General features: G+C 40.0%; 1 protein-coding gene across 2 annotated transcripts; it reads left to right on the forward strand.

Moving 5' to 3' along the window:
- The first annotated feature begins 396 nt into the window (after window positions 1-396).
- Window positions 397-22,767, forward strand: MCEE (methylmalonyl-CoA epimerase). 2 transcript variants are annotated; one of them, XM_068559232.1, is made up of 4 exons: window positions 397-498; window positions 9,278-9,615; window positions 21,711-21,758; window positions 22,419-22,767. In XM_068559232.1, exons 1-4 carry the CDS (start codon window positions 459-461, stop codon window positions 22,569-22,571), a joined length of 579 nt encoding a protein of 192 aa, XP_068415333.1. In that variant the 5' UTR covers window positions 397-458; the 3' UTR covers window positions 22,572-22,767. The 2 variants fall into 2 exon arrangements, with proteins under 2 accessions (XP_068415333.1, XP_068415340.1); XM_068559239.1 differs by lacking the exon at window positions 21,711-21,758 and having other exon boundaries at window positions 22,419-22,751.
- The last annotated feature ends 1,988 nt before the right edge of the window (window positions 22,768-24,755 follow it).

Here is a 24,755-nt window from a genome sequence, read left to right on the forward strand (position 1 = left end):
TTGTGTGGGGGGGCGCGGAGGTGGGGGCGGGGCGGGAAACCGAAAATCGCCGTTAGTCAGCTCGATGAACTTTCTCCAAACTTTTTGTTTTGTAGTTCTGAGGGGCCCACAGGAGGTGTCACGTCCTCCTTTTAAGTTTCTGCTTTAGAGGCACTCGGTGACTTCAATACGTTGTGCAGTAAAAGAGAGGACCCGCTCCCAACACCCACGGGAACGCAGCACCACTTGTCACGTCCCTAGCCTCGTCTGCCCCGCCCCTCCGGGCTCTCGTCCCGCCCCCTAGTCAGGTTGCCCCCGCCCCTCACCTAGCCCCCAAGCCTCGTCTGCCCCGCCCCCAGGATCTTGCCCCGGCCCCCAGTCTTGTCTGTCCCGCCCCTTCGGGCTCTTGTCCCGCCCCCCGCCGCGCCTTAGCCCTTCCGACGCATGGGTACGTCGGGAATTAGCTAACGCTTCCCAAGATGGCGCGTGTGCTGAAGGCGGCGACTGCGAGCGCAGTAGGTGAATACTCCGGGCTCGGGGATGTCTGAGTGGGGGGTGGTGTGCGGGACGGGACGCCAGGTCCCGAGGCGGCCGCGCCGTGGCCGGCGCTCCTGGGTCTGCTGCGCTGTGCCCTCGAGGTGCGTTCCTTGGCCGCTGTCAGCACCTTTAGACAGAGAGAGCCAGCCTTCCAGGGACGACTGGGTTAGCGTGGGGTTTTTCTTGTGTGTTTGCGTGTCACAGTCACCACTTCTCTGAGTGGCCCCGGAGGCGAGGGCACCCGGCTAAGGGGCAGCAAGGCTGGACCAGAAACAAATCCAGTAAATGGCAGAGGGACAGTGAGGTTGTGTTTACCGCGCCCCGTGAGAGACGGGGGAGAAACCAGAGGAAGGACAAGTCCTGTGAAAACGCAAGCTGAACTCTGGGCTCGGCCAGCATCCTGCTGAGAACGCTGGAAGGTCAGTTGTGTAAAGAATACGGAAGGAGCGTTTTTTCCCACATGCCCTAAGATATTCCTTATTTTGTATAAAATCAGGGAAGAAAGCAGTAGACTGATTGGAAGGTTCCTTGAGTTCTCTACACTACCATTAAAAAAAGAAGCCTCAAGTTTTCTGTCACCCCAGTCCATCTACTTTCTCCTCTTTCTCTCTTTTTCTTTTCTTCATCCTTCATCAGGGGGGCAACTATTTCCCTTAATCTGAAATTCCCTGTTAGGAAAGAAGTGCCGAGTGGTGACGTCTCAGAGTTACTCCTGAACGTTCGTGACAAATCCTTCAGCTGAGCACCTTAAGAAAGTGTTTAAGGGGATGAACTTTCAATAGTGTTAGGTTTCTCTCCTAGCAAGTGCTGTATGTTCCACCTATTCAAACTGACAGTTCAAGTCGTACTTCGAAGTCCTCCTGTCTCAAACTGAACAAGTTCTTTATTTATTGATCTCTGTAGTCTTTCTTACCAGGCACAAAATGTCTTATGGCACTTATGTCTTATCATTGCAAGTCACCGGGGCTAAGTGATGAGAACCACGCAAAATGTGCCGTAATAGTTTTATGTAGCTGTCTCAGCTGTGGATCCATTGAAAGAGGTGATATGTACACAGGAAAAAATATTATAACAATAGGCTGAGCACAACTTATTAAAAATTAATCTCTAATTAATAGGTGATACTCAAGGTTTGATAATAACATGCCCTCCCGGCCCCTCTTTCCTCTCCTTGGCAAAATACAAGGCAGCATCTGAGCTCACATGCTGTTGCAATAGCCCTTTTCAAAAGAACTCATAAAACAGTCATCCCATCTCTTAGAAAGCTGTCTCTTAGAAAATAGATATTGCTCATAGAACATACACTGAAGATATTAAAAACTGAGAACCAAAGAATGGTAAAGAATGTCAGAGGGATGAGAAAATTAAATATCATGGTTGCACAACATCAACTTTGTTGTCAGACAGACCTAGGCCTAAGGCCCAGCTTTGCCACTCAGTGTGACCTGGAAGGAAATTAATCAGGCCTATTTTTTTTCTCTAAGTGGGAAAAATCTGAAGTACTCACTGAACTATTACTATTCTCTCTAATTTATGGCCATTGAGACTAATAGGCAGAGCTGGGCCACCCCATGATACACTCCTGCTTCAGAATGTGTGATCACAGTTTGCATAGGCAAGATTGTGTGGTAGCATTGTTGTGTAAAAGTAATGACAAAATAAACCTGTGCGTCTTTATTGGGAGAGGTCAGATCAGCGAGATGTTATGCCATGGGATCTGTCCTACACCGATGAAAGATCCCAGCAGTATGGAGAATGCCTAGAGACTGGGCCATATCTGCATTGGGGGTAATAGGTTCTATGAGATATTAAAAAGAGTTCCCAAGATGAAACAACAGTCATGAGCAGTGTGGGCGAATTAGAGGCTTACTAAAGCAACTGATTTCAACTTGGAAAAATTGTAAATCAGTATTCCTGTATCAAAAAGTGAAAAGAATGCTATGCTTATAATAGCTTCCGGCAGCATTATTCCATGAGGATGTCAGTAGTCACTAAATACTGAAATACTGTCAACAGTGTTCTAAAATCAGAGCCCACACAAGTAGATTTTCAAGAGTGAAAGAAGAGTAATCTCCTTGTCATAAAAAGTAGTAAGTTGTGGATTGATGAAATGAAACAGTGACTACAGGAGCACTATGTGTGCCGAAACATTCTCCAAATACAAACAATCTTTAGTTATTAAATAAGAGTTTTAACGTAAGTGCAGTACTATGTATAGGGTAGGTGCACGGTCAGCTTTTTCCTTTAAAAACAGAAAATGCATTAGAAGTCAGAGATGCTTACATTTATAAGCAAGTTATTGATGTAACCTTCCTAAAAGTGACAGTAATGATAATCCTTGGAATTTATAATGTACTTTGTGCCGGGCACTTTTCTAAACCTTTTGTGTGTAATATTCGTTTTAGTCTCATGACAATATTATGAGGTAGGTATTATCTTCCTATATGAGAAACAAAGGCACAGAGAGGGTAAGTAACTAGCCCAAGGTACACACCAATGGTAGCGTCAAGATTTGAACAGAGCAGTGTAGCACAAGAGCCCACATTCTTAACCATAAAGCATGCTACCTCTTATATGATACTTACACACAAAACCTTAAGGTGAACATATAAATAATAATTTGAATATTAGAGAAGAGGCATTTTTATATGTTTATTTTTAGAAATACTTTTATTCAGTAGTTGTTGGGGGGAAATTAAGGGGAAGGAAATATAACTTCCAAGTCATATATTTATTGCAAGAACTGAATACTAATAAAGATGCATGTTTCTTTTGTAACTTATATGCACATCTTTGCATAAAGGAAAAGCAAAATGAAAATAGTGTATTCCAAAGGCTGGCTTTGATCTATCCTATTTTAGAGGCTTGAACCTTAGATGACTCCACTTTTTATTTCATTGTGGTTGAATATACCTAACTTAAAATTTACGATTTTAACCATATTTAGGTATACAGGTCAGTGGCATTAAGTACCTTCATATTGTGCAACCATCATCATCTCCAGAGCTTTTTCATCATTCCAAGTTGAACCTCTCTGTACCCATTCAACAATAACTCTCCCATTATCCCAAACCCTAGCCCCTGGTGACCACTATTCTACTTTCTCTCTCTGAGTGTGACTACCCTAGGTGCCTGTTATAGGTGGAGTGTGTAGACAATTTATATACAGTGTGTATCCTTTTGTGACTGGCTTGTTTCCCTTAGCTTAATGTTTTCAAGGTTCACCCATGTTGTGTTATGTGTCAGAACTTCATTCCTTTTTAAGGTTGGCTGATAGTCCATTGTATGTGTAGACCACATCTTAGTTATCTTTTCATCTGTTGATGGATACGGGTTATTTCCACCTTTTGGCTTTTGTGAATATACACTTAGGAAATGGGTATATAAATACCTCTTCAAATTCCTGCTCTCAGTTCTTCTGGGTATATATCCAGAGGTGGGTTGCTGGGTCAAATGGTAATTTTATGTTATGACCCCACTTTTAAGGAACATGAAACTAGCAGAGAAACAGGAGAAGCTCAGAAAAACAAATGAGGTTAAACACACACAATTCGTTCCAATTTGGCTTGCAAAGGATTGGCTTTGTGAAAAAAGTTAGTTTTGAAAATGGAAACTGAATGTGTTAAAGACAAGGGTGGCCAAGTTACGTGACTGTGAGGATAGATTTATAATGGAGTCATATGGAAGTGGGGTAACAGAACTGTTGTCTGTTTACTAACTGCAATGAGTAAAAAATTATTCCTAATCATAGTTTTAAACAGGATGAAAATACGTGTATGGTGCCTCTGGTTGAATGCTGAAAATGAATGGGTTTCTTACCAAACTAACTTGAAGGCACTTGTGATGAACGACTTTGTAAGTATGTCTGTCTCCTCAAATCAGATGTGCAAAAATTCAAACTTAAAAACTTATTACAGGGACCTCCCTGGTGGCGCAGTGGTTAAGAATCCGCCTGCCGACGCAGGGGACGCGGGTTTGAGCCCTGGTCCGGGAAGATCCCACATGCCGCGGAGCAGCTAAGCCCGTGCGCCACGACTACTGAGCCTGCGCTCTAGCGTCCACGAGCCACAGCTACTGAAGCCCGTGCGCCTAGAGCCCGTGCTCCGCAACAAGAGAAGCCATCGCAATGAGAAGCGCGCGCACCCCCCGCCCGCTGCAACTAGAGAAGGCCCACATGCAGCAAGGAAGACCCCACGCAGCGATAAATAAATAAATAAATTCATTTTAAAAAAACACTTATTACATGTTCTAAAATTAGATTATGTGAAGTCTACAACTTTGCAAATATACAAAAAACAGAATTGGACACTTCAAATGGGTAAACTTTATAGTATATAAATTATATCCCAATATAATATCTCAATATTTCTGTTAAGAAAACCTTATTACAAATGATTATTCACATTCTATGACACTTTATATACAAATTTAACATATAATTTCTTTAAACAGTAAGTACCCTTAATGTGTTTGAGTATAGACCCTTGCAGCGAAACCTTTTCTTATTTGGAGTCGATGTCGAGAAAGCCTGGTCTGAAATAAAAACAATCTGAATGGAAAGGAATGCAATATTATTTTTAAGTCAAGGCACTAAAAGTATTTAGCAAGAAACAATATTGAAAGAAAGTTGAAATTAGAGTTAATCTACATACCAGATTTGGTAACATATCCATTTCTTGTACATCAGATTCCTGACCTGAGTGAAAGTCAGTTGTTCATCTTTACAATCCTGTTGTTTGTTTTTTTTAACACTCCTATTTTTAAGTATCTCATACCTTTATTCACACATATGTATACATTGTAGTTTATTCATGGGAAGTAATCCTTTTTGCAATAGTCACAAATTACACATTATGGAGTTCAAAGTAATGTAGTTCTATTGTACTTTCTGAGAGAAACCTAAAACTAAGAAGCTGTGGATTCCTGTAGTTGGGGTGCAATCTGAAATAAAAATACCTTTTAAAAGTTGGCAAAAGTCAAAGGAGAAACTAATTTTTTTTCTTTTTTTTTTTTTGCCTGTGTTGGGTCTTCATTGCTACGCATGGGCTTTCTCTAGTTGCGGCGAGCGGGGGCTGCTCATTGTGGTGGCTTCTCTTGTTGCGGAGCACGGGCTCTAGGCGCGGGGGCTTCAGTAGTTGTGGCGCATGGGCTTAGTTGCTCCATGGCATGTGGGATCTTCCCGGACCGGGGCTCGAACCCGTGTCCCCTGCATTGGCAGACGGATTCTTAACCACTGCGCCACCAGGGAAGCCCGAAACTGTAATATTTTTAAAGTTCAGTTCACAACAAATTCTTCAGCAACACAATTTTTAAAGTATCTATAAGGATCTATATCACTGTAACCCCTTTATTCTGTTTCTAACCCCAATTTGCTTGGTCAGTAGGATTTCACATTTCACTCATAGACTCCTCATTAACACTTTTTTTTGTGGGTGTAAAGTAATATCTAATTGTTGTTTTGATTTGCTTTTCCCTAATGGCCAATGATGTTGAATATCTTATGTGCTTTTTGGCTATTTTTATATCCTTTACCCTTCATTTTATAATTTATTTATTTTATTTATTTATTTTTGGCTGTGTTGGGTCTTCATTGGTGTGCGCGGGCTTTCTCTAGTTGTGGTGCGGGGGGGGCTACTCTTCGTTGAGGTGCGCGGGCTTCTCATCGCAGTGGCTTCTCTTGTTGTGGAGCACGGGCTCTAGGCGTGCGGGCTTCAGCAGTTGTGGCTCGGGGGCTCTAGAGCTCAGGCTCAGTAGCTGCGGTGCACGGGCTTAGTTGCTCCACGGCGTGTGGGGTCTTCCCGGACCAGGGCTCAAACCCGTGTCCCCTGCATTGACAGGCAGATTCTTAACCACTGCGCCACCAGGGAAGTCCCCTACCCTTCATTTTAAAGAAGTGGAATTATTGAATTCTCACCAGTATCACCATATTTATTTTTGTCCTATTCCTAGAATATATGCTTTAGGGACCAAATAAAACCAATAAAGTGATGTTTCCTTTCACAAACTAGTTTACACTTCTAGAAGTAAGATCAACTAAAATATGGCCATAAAATCTTGATTTTTACATTATATAAAGATGTTATTATCTTTCTATTTTCCTAACATACAAAGAAGATTTTGTGTTGTGTTAAAAGGAAAAAGTATCAGTCATTCTTGTAAACTGTTCCCTCCTCTCATTTCCAAATGATAAGGAAGTTATGGAGAAAGATAGACTGTAGTGAGGCTTCTAATAGCATGAGTTGCTTGGGTTTCCTTTTCAGTGCCAGAGTTTTTGGAATGTCCCTAAAGCAAACTGGCATAGGATATAAAGCTTCACCTTCACTTGGACGTATTCTAATTTACTCCTTAACATTGCCATATGTTCCATTGCTGGCAATAGAATGCCTGCCCGAGAACCTCCCGCTGCCCCATCTCTTGTAAAGTTAACACTGGTAAGGAGAATTCAGAAATACCCAGACTCAGTGTTTGACATACTCTTAGAAGTTTCACAGAGCAAACAACACTAGCGTATGTATTACTCTACAGCTCATTGACTGTATCTCCAGTTTTTTTTTTTTAATACGGATACATTCTATATTGAACTTTCATTGCAAATTGCACACATAGTAGATAGAGATGCAGGGAAGGAAGGGAAGAGCAGTCTGACTGATGGTTTTGTTGGTTGTTAGCATTTTTAAAATTCGCTGCCCCCATGCCCTTCAGATGGTTTCTTGGTCTCCACAGAGCCCTGCATGCCACTCAACCAGCAGTCACTGTGTGTCATTAACAATGAATGGCTGAATTTACTGTACACCTGTTACAAATGTCTTGCACTGTAGTATTATATTTTTTACATCAAATATCTAATTTTCACAACAAACCAGCAAGGTAGAAATTTAGTGGATAGTACCAGTATTTTTTTTTTAATTAATTTATTTATTTATTTATTTTTGGCTGTGTTGGGTCTTCATTTCTGTGCGAGGGCTTTCTCCAGTTGCGGCGAGCGGGGGCCGCTCTTCATCGCAGTGCGCAAGCCTCTCCCGTTGCGGAGCACAGGCTCCATATGCGCAGGCTCAGTCGTTGTGGCTCACGGGCCCAGCTGCTCCGTGGCATGTGGGATCTTCCCAGACCAGGGCTCGAACCCGTGTCCCCTGCATTGGCAGGCGGATTCTCAACCACTGCGCCACCAGGGAAGCCCGTACCAGTATTTTTTAAAAAGCTAAAGTAAAATACAACAGAACAGAAAATATTAGAGCACATCACATCTAGTAAGGATTAGGTATTCTTTTCATAAAATTTGATTTCAATGGTACATTTATGTATGTGTATACTGGTTTGGAGTACACTTGAATTTCATGATGACACAATGAGTCCAAAGAACCGGAGTCACGAAGGAGAACACAAGACCGGGTGGGACAGTGCGTAGAGAAGAGACAGAGCTGGATGACCTCAGTATTGGGTGTCAGTCCCCCCCCCACCCCCGGCCAGCGGGCCTCTCCCAGTGGCCAGAGCAGGACAATTTGCCTGTACACGCTCCCCTTTGCCACAGTGCAAGGAACCCTGTCCCCTCCCTGTGGAGGACAGGTGTGACAATGGAGTTGGCCTTGTGACAGTCATGCTTTAAGCAGAGACAAAGGAGCATTTATTGATTCTGAAAGAGGGAGAGTCCCCACAAGGTGATAAGAGCCACTCAGGCTGTGGGCTCTTTATCTCTTGGTGAGGAAGCATTCCAGGCCCGAGGCCCATGCTCCTGCAGCTGAGGAGACTGCCTTCCCGACAAGGTATATGGTCTTAGATCAAATAGTGCCTCTTTAATTTCCCTGTTATCAAAAATTTTAGTAAAGGGGAATTAATTTTATGTTAGCTGAAGCTCTGTAATACTAACTACTATTTAAAGTGTTATTTCATTAAGAGCTAATAACCCTTTGTTTAAAATATGTGTTCTTCAATTTGCTGTTTCATACTTTTTTATTAAGTGATGTAGTTTTGCAGGATTATATTTAGACCTCGTACATGTATATAATTTTCATTCTGGGGAGAATCTGGCTCTTAAAGTCCAGTATTTTGGGGACAGAAGAAATAGCAGAACATGGGGAGAACACATTGCAGGCTGCTTCAGTTTCCAAATGAAAGGTTTCTTCACATTAGAAGCAGTTCTGCTTCTAATCCTTCAAAATTATAAGAACAATTTAAAAAAATCGCTCAGAGGAAACTCTCGTAAGTTTAAGTACCCTCTTGATCTTTGCTTGCTTTTCCCCCAATAATGAGATATTTTCCTTAGTTGGTAATCATCCAAATAAAGTACACATTAAAAGGTATTTATAGTTCTAACTTCAATGAACTTACTGCAGAACGTAAGACAAAAAATTGGTTGTAGGTAGAGTAGAAAATTGCTTGCTCTCATCATTAAATGTATGTCGTTTCACTATCACATTCAAACTTACCCTTTATAAAATGCAGAGAATAGCAAATAATCCTTAATGATATGCAGCTATCCTTTAAGTGTTATTGGTAAATATAAATTATTATGAAAAATGTCATCCTTTGTCCTGAATTTAGAAAGCTCAGAATTAGCTTTTTAATTCCAGACAGTTATTTCAGAGCGGAGTAATTCTGACATAAGTTTTTTCATTTATGTACTCTGATTTAATTTCACTAATTAAAAAGAAAAGGTATGTAAATAATTTTTACATATATGATTATATTTTGTTTTTTCAAAAATTAATTTTAGAAGGGCATCAATTCTCAGAAGAAGGATCTCAGTGCCTGCTCTATTTTTCAGGGCTTTTTCCCAGACTTCAAACTCCAGTTCCAACAGTAAGAACTTTTTCCATGTCCCTGTCCTCGCATCAAGTGGCTGGTCCTGTATGGAACCTCGGTCGACTCAATCATGTCGCGGTAGCAGTGCCAGACTTGGAAAAGGCCAAGGCATTTTATAAGAACGTTCTCGGGGCCCAGGTAGGCGAGACGGTCCCTCTTCCTGAGCATGGAGTATCTGTTGTTTTTGTCAACCTGGGAAATACCAAGGTGGAGCTGCTTCATCCACTGGGAAATGACAGTCCAATTGCAGGTTTTCTGCAGAAAAACAAGGCTGGAGGAATGCATCACATCTGCATTGAGGTATTTTAATTATTTTAATCCTTGGTATTGTAAATTTCTCTTTTAAAATGTCTTTTATTTTTACAGGCTACATATTGCCACTGTCATCAGAAACTTCCATTAAGTTCTTTCAGGGAAATGGTAAAATTGGTTCTCTTCAAGGATGGATCTATAGATATATTCTCTTTCCCTCTAGAGAACTGCAAATAATAATGAAAATATGTTTCATTGAAGTCTGGGTCCAACTATACAAAGGCCACTGAAGTTGGCCAAATAAGATTTGCGTCTCTGCTGTAGTATTTATTGATCACGTACGACCTTCCATGCAATAGGAACACACTGCTTTCGCTGTCACAAGGCAATTAGAAGAAACAAGTGACAAGACTTTATAAAGTAAGAATTTCCATATACATGCTAAGTATTATTATTTTCTATCTTTAAAATTCTAATAGCTTGTTCCTTATTACAAAGGCAATACATTTTCAATTACTGACTGTGATTTCTCAGATCTTCTCAGTTGCATCTGCTAACAATTCCTGAAAAAAAACATGAAGTGTTAGACAAGAACACTCATTAGAGAGCCTTTATCTGTAGATGTTCATGTTCAGATAACTGCTTTTGGAATATCAGCATTACCAATTATGCTTCAATTTAAATTATTTTGGTAGGACAAGTCTCTTGATAGAAGGAATGACATAATTCATAGTTAGGCCTCATTCCCAATCCAGGAGAGAGGGGGGTTTGGTTCCAGCATGAACCCAAGGATTTATTCAGTTTACGTTGCAAATACATTTGAGAACCTACCGAGTGTACTCCACTGCGGGCCTGGATTCAGCAGTGAGTAAGGAAGGCGTGGCCATGCCCGCGGTCAGGAGGGACAGCTGCTTGCAGTGCACTGGGATAAGCAGAATTAATGTGTCTTCTCAGTTGTGCAATGAAGGAAAGATTGATTGCTCCTGGCAGGCCAAGGAGGTGGTAAGGTATCGCAGGGCATGAGTTACAATGAATGTGAAGGAATCCCCAGGTGGACAAGGGGAGGAAGGTATTCTAGGCAGAAGGAAAGCACATAGAAAGGCATCGGGTTATCATAACTACCAGCATTGTGTCCTCTGGCAGGATACAAAGTACTAGACATGCCTTATTTAATTCTCGTAGCTACCCTTGAGGGCTATATTAACCCCATTTGACAGGCGAATAGTTAGAATAGTTAACTTGCCTGCAGTCGCATATGTAGGACATGGCAAAGGTGGGGTTCAAACCCAGGTTTGTTCTGATTCCAGGATCTGCAGTGTTAGCCGTGGCGCCAGATTGCCTTCATTGGATTGGCTGAGTTTAAAATTTCAGGTGGGGAAGCCATAAGATGGTAGACAAAGGAGCTAAACAAGGCCTAATATTTAAGCTTTACCCCTTCTTTAGGAGGTTAGTTTTGGCTGCAAGTCTTTATTTCAGTGGACTTGAGGGCTTGTCTAAGACTCCCCGGGATGAGAAGCAGGATCACCAGCCTCTGAACCCACTCGTCTCTCTCCCACACATACTGTCTGTGTTCTACATCAGAGAACCCAGGCCTTCAAAGGAAGCCACTGTGAGTTAGAAGTTCAGTTAAGTAAAAAATAGTGGAAGTTGAGTAATGTAAAAGTGAATTCAAAAGTCCAGATTAAAGGGGGGAAATGAAAATGTTTGTCAGTATAAAATGAAGGTAGGTGATAGGAGCAGTTGTGAAGAGTGGTTAGTTAACTGCTGCATTAGTATGCCACACACCCCATTATTAGTCTCTGCTCTCTGTAAAAAAATAAGATGTCTTGACTGGGTAGATTTTATTTTTCTATCCTCAGTCTAACATGAGCTGTCCCAGGCTGATGGCACAGCTCTGCTGTCAGTAACATATGACTTACAGGGTAGCTCCAGGCCTCACCAAAGGCAGAGAGAGAATAAAGGGCAAGTATCTTCAGGGGGTGATCTAGAAACCAAACATATCACTCCTGTTCCTATCGTTGGTTTGGTCACATGGCACACTCGACCTCACGTGTAGTCTGTAGTCAGGCACTTACATGCCCTGCTAAAACCTGGGGCCTGGTATAATTAAAAAGAGGAAATGGAAAGTGGGTACTGGAGGCCACCAGTTTATGCTAGTTGGTAATTTTTTAAAAGTGGTATTGCAGGGATAGCATGACACTTTTTTCTGAATGAAGATATGCTTTAAGGTGGAGTCATTTGAGAATCATTGTCACCTACTGTGGAAACCTGTGAAATGAAGTTGTTACCACACGCAGGGGCTTGGTTCCCTAACTCACCAGAGAGAGCAGAATTCCTCACCGATCCTTGAACAGGAAAAATATTTTTGTTGAATGAACCTGCAGAGATTTCAGAGTTAATTATTTTACCATGGTGTAACCTAGTCTCTCCTGCTAATACAACTTAGGTCTGAAACTGTCTTCCACGGGAAGTACAAAGGTGATAGAACTCGTCAGAAAATATTTCTTTGGTCATTCCAGTTTCTGTGGCCACATAATACCTTATCCCTACACTTCAGGGTGTGATGACAACTATTGTATCTTGCTGGGGATATTGTGGGTTGGGAGTTTGGGGGAGGGTTCTGCTGGGCAATTCTTGCTTGGGGTCTGTCCTGCGGCTGCGGTCGAACATGGAAGTGAGGCCCCGCCGGGCCGGGTGTCCCACTCGCGTGCTGGCGGCTGCTGCTGGCTGGGCGCCGGGTGTGCAGCTGGGCCTCCCAGCAGAGCACATGTGTGTGACCCCTGCAGCTCCACAAGCCGAGGGCGCTTCTCAGGACACTCGGACTTCTTACCAGGCAGTGGACTTGCTGACTCCTTACCGGCCAGAGTGAGTGTCCAAGAAGGCCAGGTGGGACTGCGTGGCATTTCCGTCCTGGCCTCGGAAGTCCCACAGCAGCACTTCCGCTGTCTGTTGGTCATAAACAAGTCCTCGAGGCTGACCAGATGCAGGGGGAGAGGAGAAGCCGAGAAGCTATGGCCGCGTCTTACAAGTGCTGTAACCATCCATCTAGTGATGTGTTCTAAACAGAAGGAATGTGTGTGAAACTTCTAGAAGCTCTAGAACGATTTTATTTTCAAATAGCCAGAAGTGGGAACCAGGAGCATTCCCTCTGCAAGAGGAGGCAACCTGTCTAGCCTTTGTGAATAGAAGGAGACTCAAGAGAGGGGTACTTGAAAGGTGGAAGGTGATAGATACACGTGTGTTTGGCTTTCCCTAGAGGAGGTTTGGAGGTCATCTTGTTCCGTCTTTTTCTTGCTGACGTGTGGACCGAGCAGCCTCGATTGTCTGACACAGCTGTGCTGACGCGCATGTGTGCTTCTGACCTTTCGCAGGCCTCTCCCTGAGGAGAAGGTTCTAGTATCGAATAGAACTAGCCCTGCTTTCGCTAAATAACTTAGACAGCAAGGTATGTCACAGTGAAAACCTTAAAGGCCACTGAAAATATGTACTTATTCAACAAATTTGTACTGTTGTAAAAATATTTAAGTGCTTCCATGCTGGTCGGTAAATAGCTGCTGCTCTAAACCTTCTGAGTAACGTCCTCCTTCCAGAAGGACCCTTCTCTGAGACCCCTCAGACATCTCCCCCCGCCACACACACACAATTCAGCAGCTGAAGGCTTACCTCTCAGCACAGCGGGGGTCCTCCAGGACTCTGCCCCTGGATAAGGTCCCTTCTGTTCTGTTTGGTTGGTGTCGTTGTCTGTTATGTTCCTGGTCGTTAAGCATTTTCAGTCACTGTGACCTTCACTGCATTAGGTGCCGGGATGTGTAGCTAAACAAAAAAGTCCCGGTCCTCTCAGGATAGCCCGCTGCTTCACGTTTTTATGTGTGCCCTGCACTTCCCACAGAGGATTAGAGGTGACTGGCCAAAATACAGCCTATGAAATACCAAAGGATAAACCTAAGTAACAGTGCAAGTTAGAACAAAGAGGAAAATGAACCAAGAGAAAACTCAAGGTAAGATTAGTGTACCCACTCGTTCTGTCAAATATTTCCTTCTAGTTGCCAAAACAAAAGGGAAAATAAATACTATTAAAAACAGTCGTGGCCCCTTCCCCTTCCTTCCCTTCCCTTCGTGCCATCCTGGAGACTTTAGGTAGAGCAGAGCCAAACACTAGTGCACGCTGCTGGGGAGAGCGGGGGAGCCCAGATCGGGGTGCGGGGCCACGTGGGATGAGGGGCCCCCGCGAGCAGAGCTGCCTGCTGTGGGAAAGCTGGAGGCCGAGTGGGGTACCCACGCGTAGGGAGCCTCCAGCGCAGGGTGTCCGAGTCTGAGCAGAGGATGCACCCAGGCTTGGGGCGTCAGAGTGAGAAGGGCAGCGGTGCTGGGGGCCAGCCCGATGCAGGGAGTGGGGTCCCAAGCATGTTGGGAGCATAGGGTGTGAGAGCCTGAGCAGAACATGTGCGCGCGCGTGCGCACGTGCAGGGGGCACATGGCATGGAGAGGCGGGGCCTGGGCTGTGCGAGGAGCGCGTCAATGCCGGGGGAGACGATGACTCATGGGGAGGTGAAGCCAAGAGGGCTTGCGGATGTCCTTGCGTGGGGTGGCCGCCCTGGGCAGTCAGGGCCCGAGCAGGGTGAGGAAGGTGTGCACACGTTGGGGCCACCCTGTGCAGGAGGGTGGGACCCAAGCAAGGTGACAAGGACTTGAGTACGGGGAGTGGGGTGGGAGGCCCTGATGCAGGGGGCCAGGCCCAGCGAATGAGAGCTTAGGTGGGGTGAGGAGGCAACCAGATGGGGTAGGGGGAGGACACGTGGGGTGAAGCGAGCGTTGCTGAGGGAGGGGCAGCAGCAGGAAAAGGACTGGTTACAGGGGGAGGTGTATCAGGTGAGCAGGTATAGCTCCCCAGTGTCGGAGATGGTGGTACAAATACACAAAGGATGTTAGATTATGAAAGAAAAAAACTTTAAGTGAGAGACTAGCAAGGTAACTTATTTCCTGCATGCTGAGAAATGTCTGTTCTTCAATGAAGAAGAGAGAAAATTCTACTTTTTGAAAAACTCCATTCTCATTTCGGCTTCACAGTAAACCCTAGGGAATTGCTAAGCTCTACAAGTGATCTGTGTATCACGGGTTCCCAGACATGGGGCTTTTGTAGAATGATAACATTTCCAGAGAACAAAAGAAGTGGGCAGTTTGATCAGGTTTTTAACTTTCTCTGTTATTCAATAAGGAAAAATTTTTAAAATTCTGTCTCTTGCTAACATCATTTTGGAGAAGAAAAGGCATTTTATTACCAAGAAAAAGCAAAGGAGAAGAAGGAGAAATCCTCTTGGAATAAAAGAGTTCTGTCAATTAAGATATTTAGTTTTTTTAATGTTTTACTATCAACTGGTGAAAATTTCAGAGCAGCATTTGGGAAACTTTCTATACAGCCACCACCAGACCACATAGCAAGTATGGAAGCTAATGTGTGCCCTTCTGAAATAATCCCCAAGACTACACAGGAACCTTCTGAACACCATACACAGTGAGAGCAGTGTTAGGTTTGCATAATTCACTTAGTTTTTTGTTTTTGGGGAAAAGACAGTTGAAACAGAAATATTTTATCCAGACTTTTAATTTTAACTTCCATGGATTTATATCAGTTTGAAGATTAAGTTCATTCATTATTGGTATCAATAAGCACTATTATAATTTTATATAAAATAAAAAGCCTATATTTTTAAGATTAATCAAAATATGCACCATTAAAAGTAGCACATTATTACTTGTTCATAAATTTTGGTCACTGTGAATTACATACCTTAAGGTTTTTAAAAAGATGTTATTTAGTCCAACTTCTTGTCTTTCAACAAACAAGATTGCATTGCCATTTTCAGATGAGGCAGCTGAGGACCAAAGAGGGTATAAGATTTACCTGAAGGTTCTGAATTCTGATTGTGACAATCCAAACATTTTTTTATTTGGAGTACTGTCACTCTTAATTTCCAAATTACAGGAGAAAATCAAAATAAATTCCCAGACACAGATACAATACCCCCTGCTGCCTGTCCCCACCCTACCATACCCCAAAAAACTGATAAGAAGTTGAAATGAATAGCCCAGATATTCACCAATGACATTTAAGTTCTTACAGAGCTATATGATACACGACTGTAATTGTACAAAGGACTATAAAAGCAGATTTTTTTAGATGGGTTATTATTGACTATGTTATTTTTATTCCTTAGGGGGACAGACTTAATTTCCCAAATCAAATTACTTTGCATTTTTTCTAAGCATTTTTTATACCCCTAGAGTAGATAATGCATCTACTTTCAATTCAGAAAAATTAAAACATTCTTATTTCATTCTTTTTATTATTGCCAAACAGCACATTAGGAGCACTCTTAGAAAATTGTTAATTTTATGGCAATACTCTAAACAGAAGGATGGATATGATACAAGATCTTTAAAATCAAAGTCAATGATAGAAATAGTAACAGAAATAGAAATAAATGCTAGTACAATGTCAATTAGGCATTTTTCCCAAAAATCTAAGTTATTAAATCTTAGAAGTGTTTCTTGGACTAAGGGATACTGAAGAAACAGTATATTAAAAATTAAGATGCAATATCAGGGGACTTCCCTGGTGGTGCAGTGGTTAAGAATAGCCTGACAATGCAGGGGACACGGGTTCGATCCCTGGTCAGGCGACTAAGATCCCGCAAGACACACGGCATGGCCAAAAAAAAAAAATAGTCTTTAAAAAAATAACACAACCCCCTGTCACCCTAGAATTCTAACCTTGATGAAAATATCCTTTAAAAATGTAAGTGAACTGAAAACATTTTTAATTAAACAAAAATGAGAAGATTCATGCCCAGCAGACCTCTGCTACAAGAAATACCAAAGAAATTCTTCAGGATGAAGGGAAATGATACCAGGTAAAAACTCAGATCTTTAGAAGAAATGAGGAGCACCAGAAATGGTAAATATGTAGGTTAAAACAATAACTTTTTTATTACCTTAAATTATGTATGAGACAACTGACAATTGAAAATTTTTAAATGCATTGTAGGGTTTATAACATAGAAGTAAAATTTATGACAGTAGTATAAAGGATGGGAGTTGGGCAAATGGAAGTATACTATTGTAAGTTTCTTACATTATACATACAATGGTAGACTCAGATAAAATCAAAATATACATTGTAAACTCTAGAGCAGTCAATGAGAAAATTAAGAGATAACTAAAATATAATTAAGGAGATAAAATCAAACACTATGAAAATACATGTTTAAACAAGAGGTCAGGAGAGGAGGAACAAAGTATTAATGAGACAGAAAAGAAGTAAGATGATAGACTTAAATTTAACTATATGAGTATTACATTAAGTTTAATTGGATTAAACATTTATTAAAATGCAAATATTATGTATCTGGATTAAAAAAAGACACATCTGAAAATGAAATTAAAGCAATTTTATTTACAATAGCATCAAAAAGAACAAAATACTAAGGAATAAATTTAACAAGAGAACTGTCAAAATTGTACTCTGAAGACTATGAAACATTGTTGAAAGAAATTAAAGAAGGCCTGAATAAATGGAAAGATATTCTGTGTTCGTGGATCAGATGACTGAGTGTTGTTAAGACGTCAATATTCCCTAAATTAATCTACGGTTTCAGTGCAATTGCTATCAGATCCTCAGCTGGCATCTTTGCAGAAATGGACAAACTAATTGTAAAATTCACATGGAAACGCAAGGGATCCCAAATAGCCAAAGCAATCTTGAAAGAGAAAAACAAAGTTGGAGGATTCACACTTCTTGACTTTAAAACTTACTACCATCAAAGGTAATCAAAATGGTGTGGTACTAGCATAAGGATAGAAATAGAGATCAATGGATTACTCTAGAATTAAGAGTCGGACATAAACCCTCATACTTGATTTGCAGCGAGGGTACCAACACCATCCAATGGGGGAAAAATAGTCTTTTCAACAAATGGCATTGGGACAACTGGATATCCACATGTAAAAGAATGTATTGGAACCCTTACCTCACACCATATGAAGATTCTTTTTATAGCTGGACACAACACAGTGACACTTGGATAGGTGAAAGGCAGAACTCTTTGTTACAGCTCCAAAAGAGAGAAGGCTGCCATGTAGGGCACATGGGGTTGTATTGGGGACAGGGTAACAGCAACTGGAGCTGTAGAAGGTAGCTGATGGGACAAGTGGAGGGGGGTTAACTAGGTTTTATGGGCTCCCTGTAGATTAGCTAATTTGAGTAATTCTGTGGGCTCTGGGGCATAGGGACTGTACCCAGTTGTCTGGTACCTACCTGTCTCTGCAGCAACTAAGGTGGGCACATGCTGGCCCCAGGATATGAGAGCCTGATAAGGGAGGTGATTGGCATGCGGGCTTAATCAGTTGCTCCAGAATGAGAACTGACAAGCCTCTACCAGGGCCTCAAAACTGGGTTAAGACAGCATTTCAAAAACAAAACCCCAAAGTTGTATAATACCATATAAAAATTAACCAAAAATGGATCAAAGACCTAAACGTAAGAGCTAAAACTATAAAACTCAGAAAAAAACATAGGTGTACATTTTCATGACCTTGGACTAGGCAATGGTTTCTTAGATATGACACCAAAAGCTCATGATAAACAAGAAGGTTGATAAGTTTGGCTTCATCAAAATTAAAAACTTTTGTGTAACGACAACTCATAGAATGGGGGAGAATATTTGCAAATCATATATCTCATAAAGGACTTATATCCAGAATATTCAAAGAACTATTACAACTTGTCTTTATCCTTAATAATCTTTTATCTGCTTGATGTGTCAGATACTGAGAGGTATGCATGTTTAGTTTGTTTTTTATTTTTCAAGGCAATACTGTTAGATACATGCAGATTCAGGATTGTTTTATCATCTTGGTCGATTGTTTTTAGGTTGTATCTGTTTTTACTTCTGTTAGTATGTTTCATTTTAAGTTCTGTTTTATCTGATATTAGTATTGCTATATCAACTTTCTTGTGGTTAATATTTACCTGGTATATCTTTTATCCATCCCTTTACTCTTTTCTTGTGTGTGTGGTTTTCTTTAGGTCTATTCCTAGAAGACATTTATATTCTAAAAAGGAGCATATAGCTAAATTTTTGTTGTTGTTTAAGTATATCTCTCTCAATCAACAAATATATTTTCAAAATTTTATATTCGTATAATCTCATTTTATAATTCATAAATTTAACCTGTCTCCATTTATAATAACTACTAATGTACTTGAACTTTTTAACTTATTTTGGTTTTTATTTCTTTTCTCCTCTTTTTGCCTTCTATTGAATTGAGATACTTTTTTTTAAAATTCTTTCTTCCTCTGCTATTTTAGAGATTACAAATTCTAGTTCGATTCGTTTAGTATTTAGCCTTAATTCTTTTAACTTACAGAAAACTTTAAACACAAAAAAAGACAGTAATATAATGAACTCTCATGTACCTAAACCCAATTTCAACAGTTATCAATTCATGGATAATCTTATTCCATATATACTCCCTCCATCACATTATCACACTTCCCTTTTCTTATGTTAATGTGAAGACATTTCTAGGCCTTATGTAATTTCATCCATAAATATTTTAGTTGTGTGTATGTGTTTATTGCATTTTTTATGTATTTATACAAAATCATAATGGCACCTAAAACAAAATTACTGGTAATCCTCTAATATCATGAAATACCTAATAGGTATTCAAATTTGTTCTTCTATAACTTTTTATAGTGTGTTTGAATTAAAATCCCAATAATGGGCACACATTGCTGCTGGTTGGTATATCTCCTTTGAGCCTTTTTGTTGTCATTTAGTTTTGTGTGTGTGTGTGTGTGTGTGTGTGTGTGTGTGTGTTAGCAGGGGTCTTGAATGATAACTTAGCTAGTTTAAAATTCTAGATTGACATAATTTTACCTCAGTACTTTGACATTACTCCTGTATCTTCTGGTGTCTGTTCCTACTAGTAAGAATTTGTTCAGTTCAATTGTAGGGAGTTGTTGTTTTTCCCTGAGAGCTCTTAAGATATTCTCTTTTGCACTGATGTTATTCAGTTTCTCTATTATATGTATAGGTATTGGTTTATCTTTATTTATCCTGCTTTATTCTCAGGTGCACTTTTAATTTGAGGACTCAAGTCTTTCTTCAATTATGGAAAATTATCAGTTATCTCTTCAAATATTGCTGTTGTCACTCCATCTGGTCTCTCTTTCTTTAGCTCAGTTTTGTTAGAATATCTGAATCTGTCTTCCATATCTTTTAATATTGCTTTAACATATTTTTATCTATCTTCACCAGTCCCTGCTATGTGCATATGCCTTCAAATGCCAGTGGAATCTTGTCCATGAACTGTCACCAAACACTCTTTTTCAATAGGCGACACTAGGGAAGGACAAGTTATCATCTAACCATTAAGAAGAGTCCAGATTTCCCTTCTTATAACCTAAATGTTTATTAGTAGGGGAATGATTAGGTCACCTTTCGTATTTCTATAAAGTAATTACTTAGGACACTATGTAGTAGGTTAAAAGTTGTTGACCTATATGTACTGACATGAAAAAATTGCTAAGATATATTACATAAAAAAGCAAATACAAATAATGCATACAGAAAGCATCATGTACCCCTGTACACACACGCACACACACACAATGTATGTGTGTATGTGTGTGTGTGTATATATATATAAACTTTAATTGATATACATGTTAGTCAGACTGCAAAGTTCAGAGCCAGCTATCAAGTTTAGAGGACACACGGTCCTCCAGAAGACCGCCCATACTCGATATCATCTGCAAGTTTAGGGTTTTCCAAAACCACCCTCATGCTCAGTAACGCCCTAGAAATGCTCACAGAGCTCCCCGAAAGCTATTACGCTCATTCTTACGGTTTATTACAGAGAAATGATACAGGCCAAAACAGCCAAAGGAAGAAACACAGAGGGCAGCGTCTGGGAGGGCTCTAAATGCAAAGCTCCCATTTTCCTCAGGACACGTGACCATTCTGGCATTGATGTGTGACAGTATGCATTGAGTATTGCCAACCAGGGAAGCTCACACAAACTGAAATGTTGAGTTTTTCTTGGGGCTTTACTACTTAGGCATGGTCGATTGATTGATTGCCCACATGGTTCAACTCAGTCTCCAGATCTGCTGATATCATATGACCCATAGCTCCTACCTTAAATCACATGGTTTCTGGCATGGCCAGCCCCTACCCTAAGACTGTGATGGCCAGCTGTACTTTAAGATCCAGATTGGTCAGCTTCTACCCTAAACAGAGACACTCCTATCAGGTTATATAGGTTATCTCCCACAAGTCAAGGGCAAAGACACTCCTATCAAGGTTACAAAAATTATCTTCCAGAAGTCAAGGCCAGATCCCTCGTAGACAAAGCCAGATTCTTTACTACTTCATACATATGTAAGGATTATAAATATATTTTAAGATTTGGAAGAGCATACATCAAACTGAGGACAGTAGTTACCTCTGGAGCAGGAAGTATTACTAGTGGTAGTCAAGGGGTACTTAGCTCTACCTGTATGTTTAAATTTTCATGTACTGTATAATTTTTAAATTATCTTTAAATGGAAAGGCTGAATTTAGACTAACTTTGGGAAAATGGAAAAAGAAGTCAAATTCAGTAGAATGAAATTCATTGTATGCAGATACAAAAAGGGAAGCTATCAGGAATCCTACCGTTCTGAGAAAGATGAGACTAGACCAGCTGTTTCAAAATAGCGTGAAATGACCATGGTCATAGTCTGGGCATGACTTTGAAATAGCTATCAGGTTTAAAAAGAAACATTGTCAGGAATGTACAAGTAGAATGTACTCTGAAGAAATTATAGTTTATTTATAGTAACATTTAGTATCCTTATCAGTGGTTTGACCAGTTTTAGAATCCAGTATGTAATCCTGGGCTCTTTGAAAGTAAGATTGTATAAATATGAACATTTGTTAAATCTATATTTGGGTACATGGGTGTTATTCTCTCTGGATTTTTTTTTTATTATTGTTTGTAATGCTATTAGATCATTAAACTCCAGGGTGATGTACGACTGCCTAGGAATGCAGGGATTCTTACTATCCCTTTCTATCCACTTACTGGGTTCCAAGTCTAGGAGGATGATTTTCCAAGACAGAGGAGAATTACTCTTCCATCAGGTATTTAGAAACACATTTGCTCCTTTCCTAGACTGCTAATAAGTATGAAGAAAATAGAAATGTTTTAGAAGAGACTTGCAAAATTATAAATGTTTGGATTTTTTTAGAATGGAGAAAAACATTTTGGTGACAGTTTAATAGTGATTTTCATGTATATGAAGTTCTAATCTCAAAAGTAATAACCAGACAGTTTGGCAGGTGAGAGGTTTGGAGATCAGGGAAGCACTCATATTTGTTGAGTACCTTCTATAAACTGTGCTCAAAGCTTCTTATCTGTTATTTTAATCTCTTGGCCATTTATATAGCAGGCCTCATGTCCCTCTTATAAATGAAGAACCCAAGGCTCTTAGGAAAAACAGTTTATGCAGTATCATCAATAGTACTGCTAGACGAACATGCTATGAAGTGTAGCATACATTATTGAGGTTGTAAGGAGAAATGTTTACTAATGGTGAAAATTCTTAAGCATTGTGGTTGCTTACCTAGGAAAATTTAGAAACTTTTTTTCCTTGTCTAGAAGTATTAAGCTTATTTTTGTGATGGTTTAAGAATGGTTCTGCCCAAAGGCAGAGAGCTCGCAGTTTCTTCTAAGCCTTACGATATTATAATTTGGTATTTTTATGATCTCAAATGTGTTCTTATTTATTTCCTTTTCTCAAGGTGGATAATATAAATGCAGCTGTGATGGATTTGAAAGAAAAGAAGATTCGTATTCTAAGTGAAGAGGCCAAAATAGGAGCACATGGAAAACCTGTGATTTTTCTCCATCCTAAAGACTGTGGTGGAGTCCTTGTGGAATTGGAGCAAGTGTGACTTACATTCTCAAGAAACTAAATTAATTGCCCTGAAAAAGCCTTATCAAAATGTGCTTTGGCATTGAGTTCTTCACTGCTTCCATCACTTAAAAGTTAAATCTAATCACAGAAAGAGATTTTTAAAAATTATATGTGTGTGTATATATATACACACACATAAAATATTTGCTAATTACTTCGGTTTTTTTCCTGATTTGGAGAAAACTTTGATTACTAAGTACTTATGGAATATTATTAAAATCATATTCATAGAAATAAATTATTCCTGTTCTAAAATGGGGTAATTGAGTACTCTATGTGTGTGTGTGTGTGTGTGTGTAAGAATGGATGCACAGAGGACACCTGACAGCTGTGCATGGCTACATATCTGGGACAAAGTGATTCCTAAGGATGTTATAGAGAGTTTCTTAGAGCAAACTGTTTAAGGTTAAGGAGTTTTTACCTCAGAATTTTTGCTCTTCTGGAACAGCTCATGTTCACAAGTTCCTTATGGGCCAGTATTTTGGGTGCTAGTGCTAGATGTATGAACAAGAAGTTTTGTGGAAAATTTGGTGCCTGATCTAGTGGATGCATAGATAGATGAATTTTTTTTTAAATCAGTAAACATGGAAAGGGCAGTGAATTTGTAGAGTTATCTGTCAAGTACTAGGACACCACAACAGGTCCTAGAGGAATATACAAAATGAATAGAAACCCACTGCCAAGAAATTTATGGTCCAGTTGGGAAAACTACTTCATGAACTAAATGTACTTATAAAACAACGTGAATGAGTTGAAAAGAAAAGGAAAGGGAAAGGAATATAGATCTCAGAGATTGTACTTAGTTAGAGGCATATCAGGTTTTTGGTCAGACTCCCAAAGAGAAACAAGTATCAGATGAATTTCAGGAATCACAGATGTATGTATGGAATGCACAATGTATGGGAAAGTGGTTGGTCTTAAATTCATGGATGATTAGATGTTGAGTAATGAGTAGTGTGTGCACGTTGAGCTTGTGGTTATGGAAGACAGGTATAACATCTAGTTATACTTGTCATTTAGAAGTTACGATAAAAATTTATAGCATTATCTGACATTCTCAATACTTGTAGAGGTAATATTTAAGATAACTGTATCATGGGGGGATGGGGATAAAGGGACTTAAATGGTGGTTAAGTTTCAACATTCCACCTGAGGAGATAAATGCTAATACTGGTAGACTGTAATAAACGTCATATGTATATTGCAATCCCTAGAGTTACCATTGAAAATATTAAACAAAGAGATATACTCATAAATATAGATAATTCAGAATGGAATATTGAAGAATATCCAAATAACCCACTTGAAGACAGGTAAGGGGAAACAAGAAAAAACGATAAAATGACAGACTTGCACCCTAACATATCAATAATTACATTAAATGTAAGTAGCATTAACATTTAAAACAAGTAAGACCAGGGAATTCCCTGGTGATCCAGTGGTTAGGACTCTGCGCTTCCACTGCAAGGAACCCAGGTTCAATCTCTGGTCAGGGAACTAAGATCCCACAAGCTGTGCGGCGCAACCAAAAAAATAAAATAATAAAAATAAAAAGACCATATAAAATATGCTTTGTGATCATAACTGAATCAAACTAGAAATCGATAACCAATAACAGGAAAATCTCCAAAAACTTGTAAATTAAACAACATGCTTCTAAATAACCCATGGGTCAAAGAGGAAGTTTCAGGGAAATAACAAACATTGAGCTGAATGACGATACGTGATCTTTTTTATAAAGTTCACTTTGTGAATTTAATTCATAAATTGACAATAAAATTATCTCATAAGCAGAATAAAATTTGGTAGCAATGTATGCAAAATATGACGTGTAGTAGATTCTATTGATAGACTCCTAGCCTCTATTCACCATTTTCTCCCTAGTAGAATCCTGACTTTGTTAGATACCAATGCTTAGTCCCTCTCCACACATAGATAAGGCCTCAGGTAAAGTCCCCAAGTTGGACTTACATTCCATCACCCTTCCAGTGATGGATTCACAGTGTGTGATCTGTATCTGCACAAAGAGTGTGAATAAAGGTTTCTAGAGGCTTCTGGGAATGTTCTTTCCCACTTTTCAGTGAGAGCCACGAGAGATCAGTCTGTCCAGATGTGAACAAGCAAACAGGAACCAGAACTATGGAAAAAACACTTAGGTCAG

The sequence above is a fragment of the Eschrichtius robustus genome, chromosome 1 (genome assembly GCF_028021215.1).
Source record: "Eschrichtius robustus isolate mEscRob2 chromosome 1, mEscRob2.pri, whole genome shotgun sequence".
Taxonomy (NCBI): Eukaryota; Metazoa; Chordata; class Mammalia; order Artiodactyla; family Eschrichtiidae; genus Eschrichtius; species Eschrichtius robustus.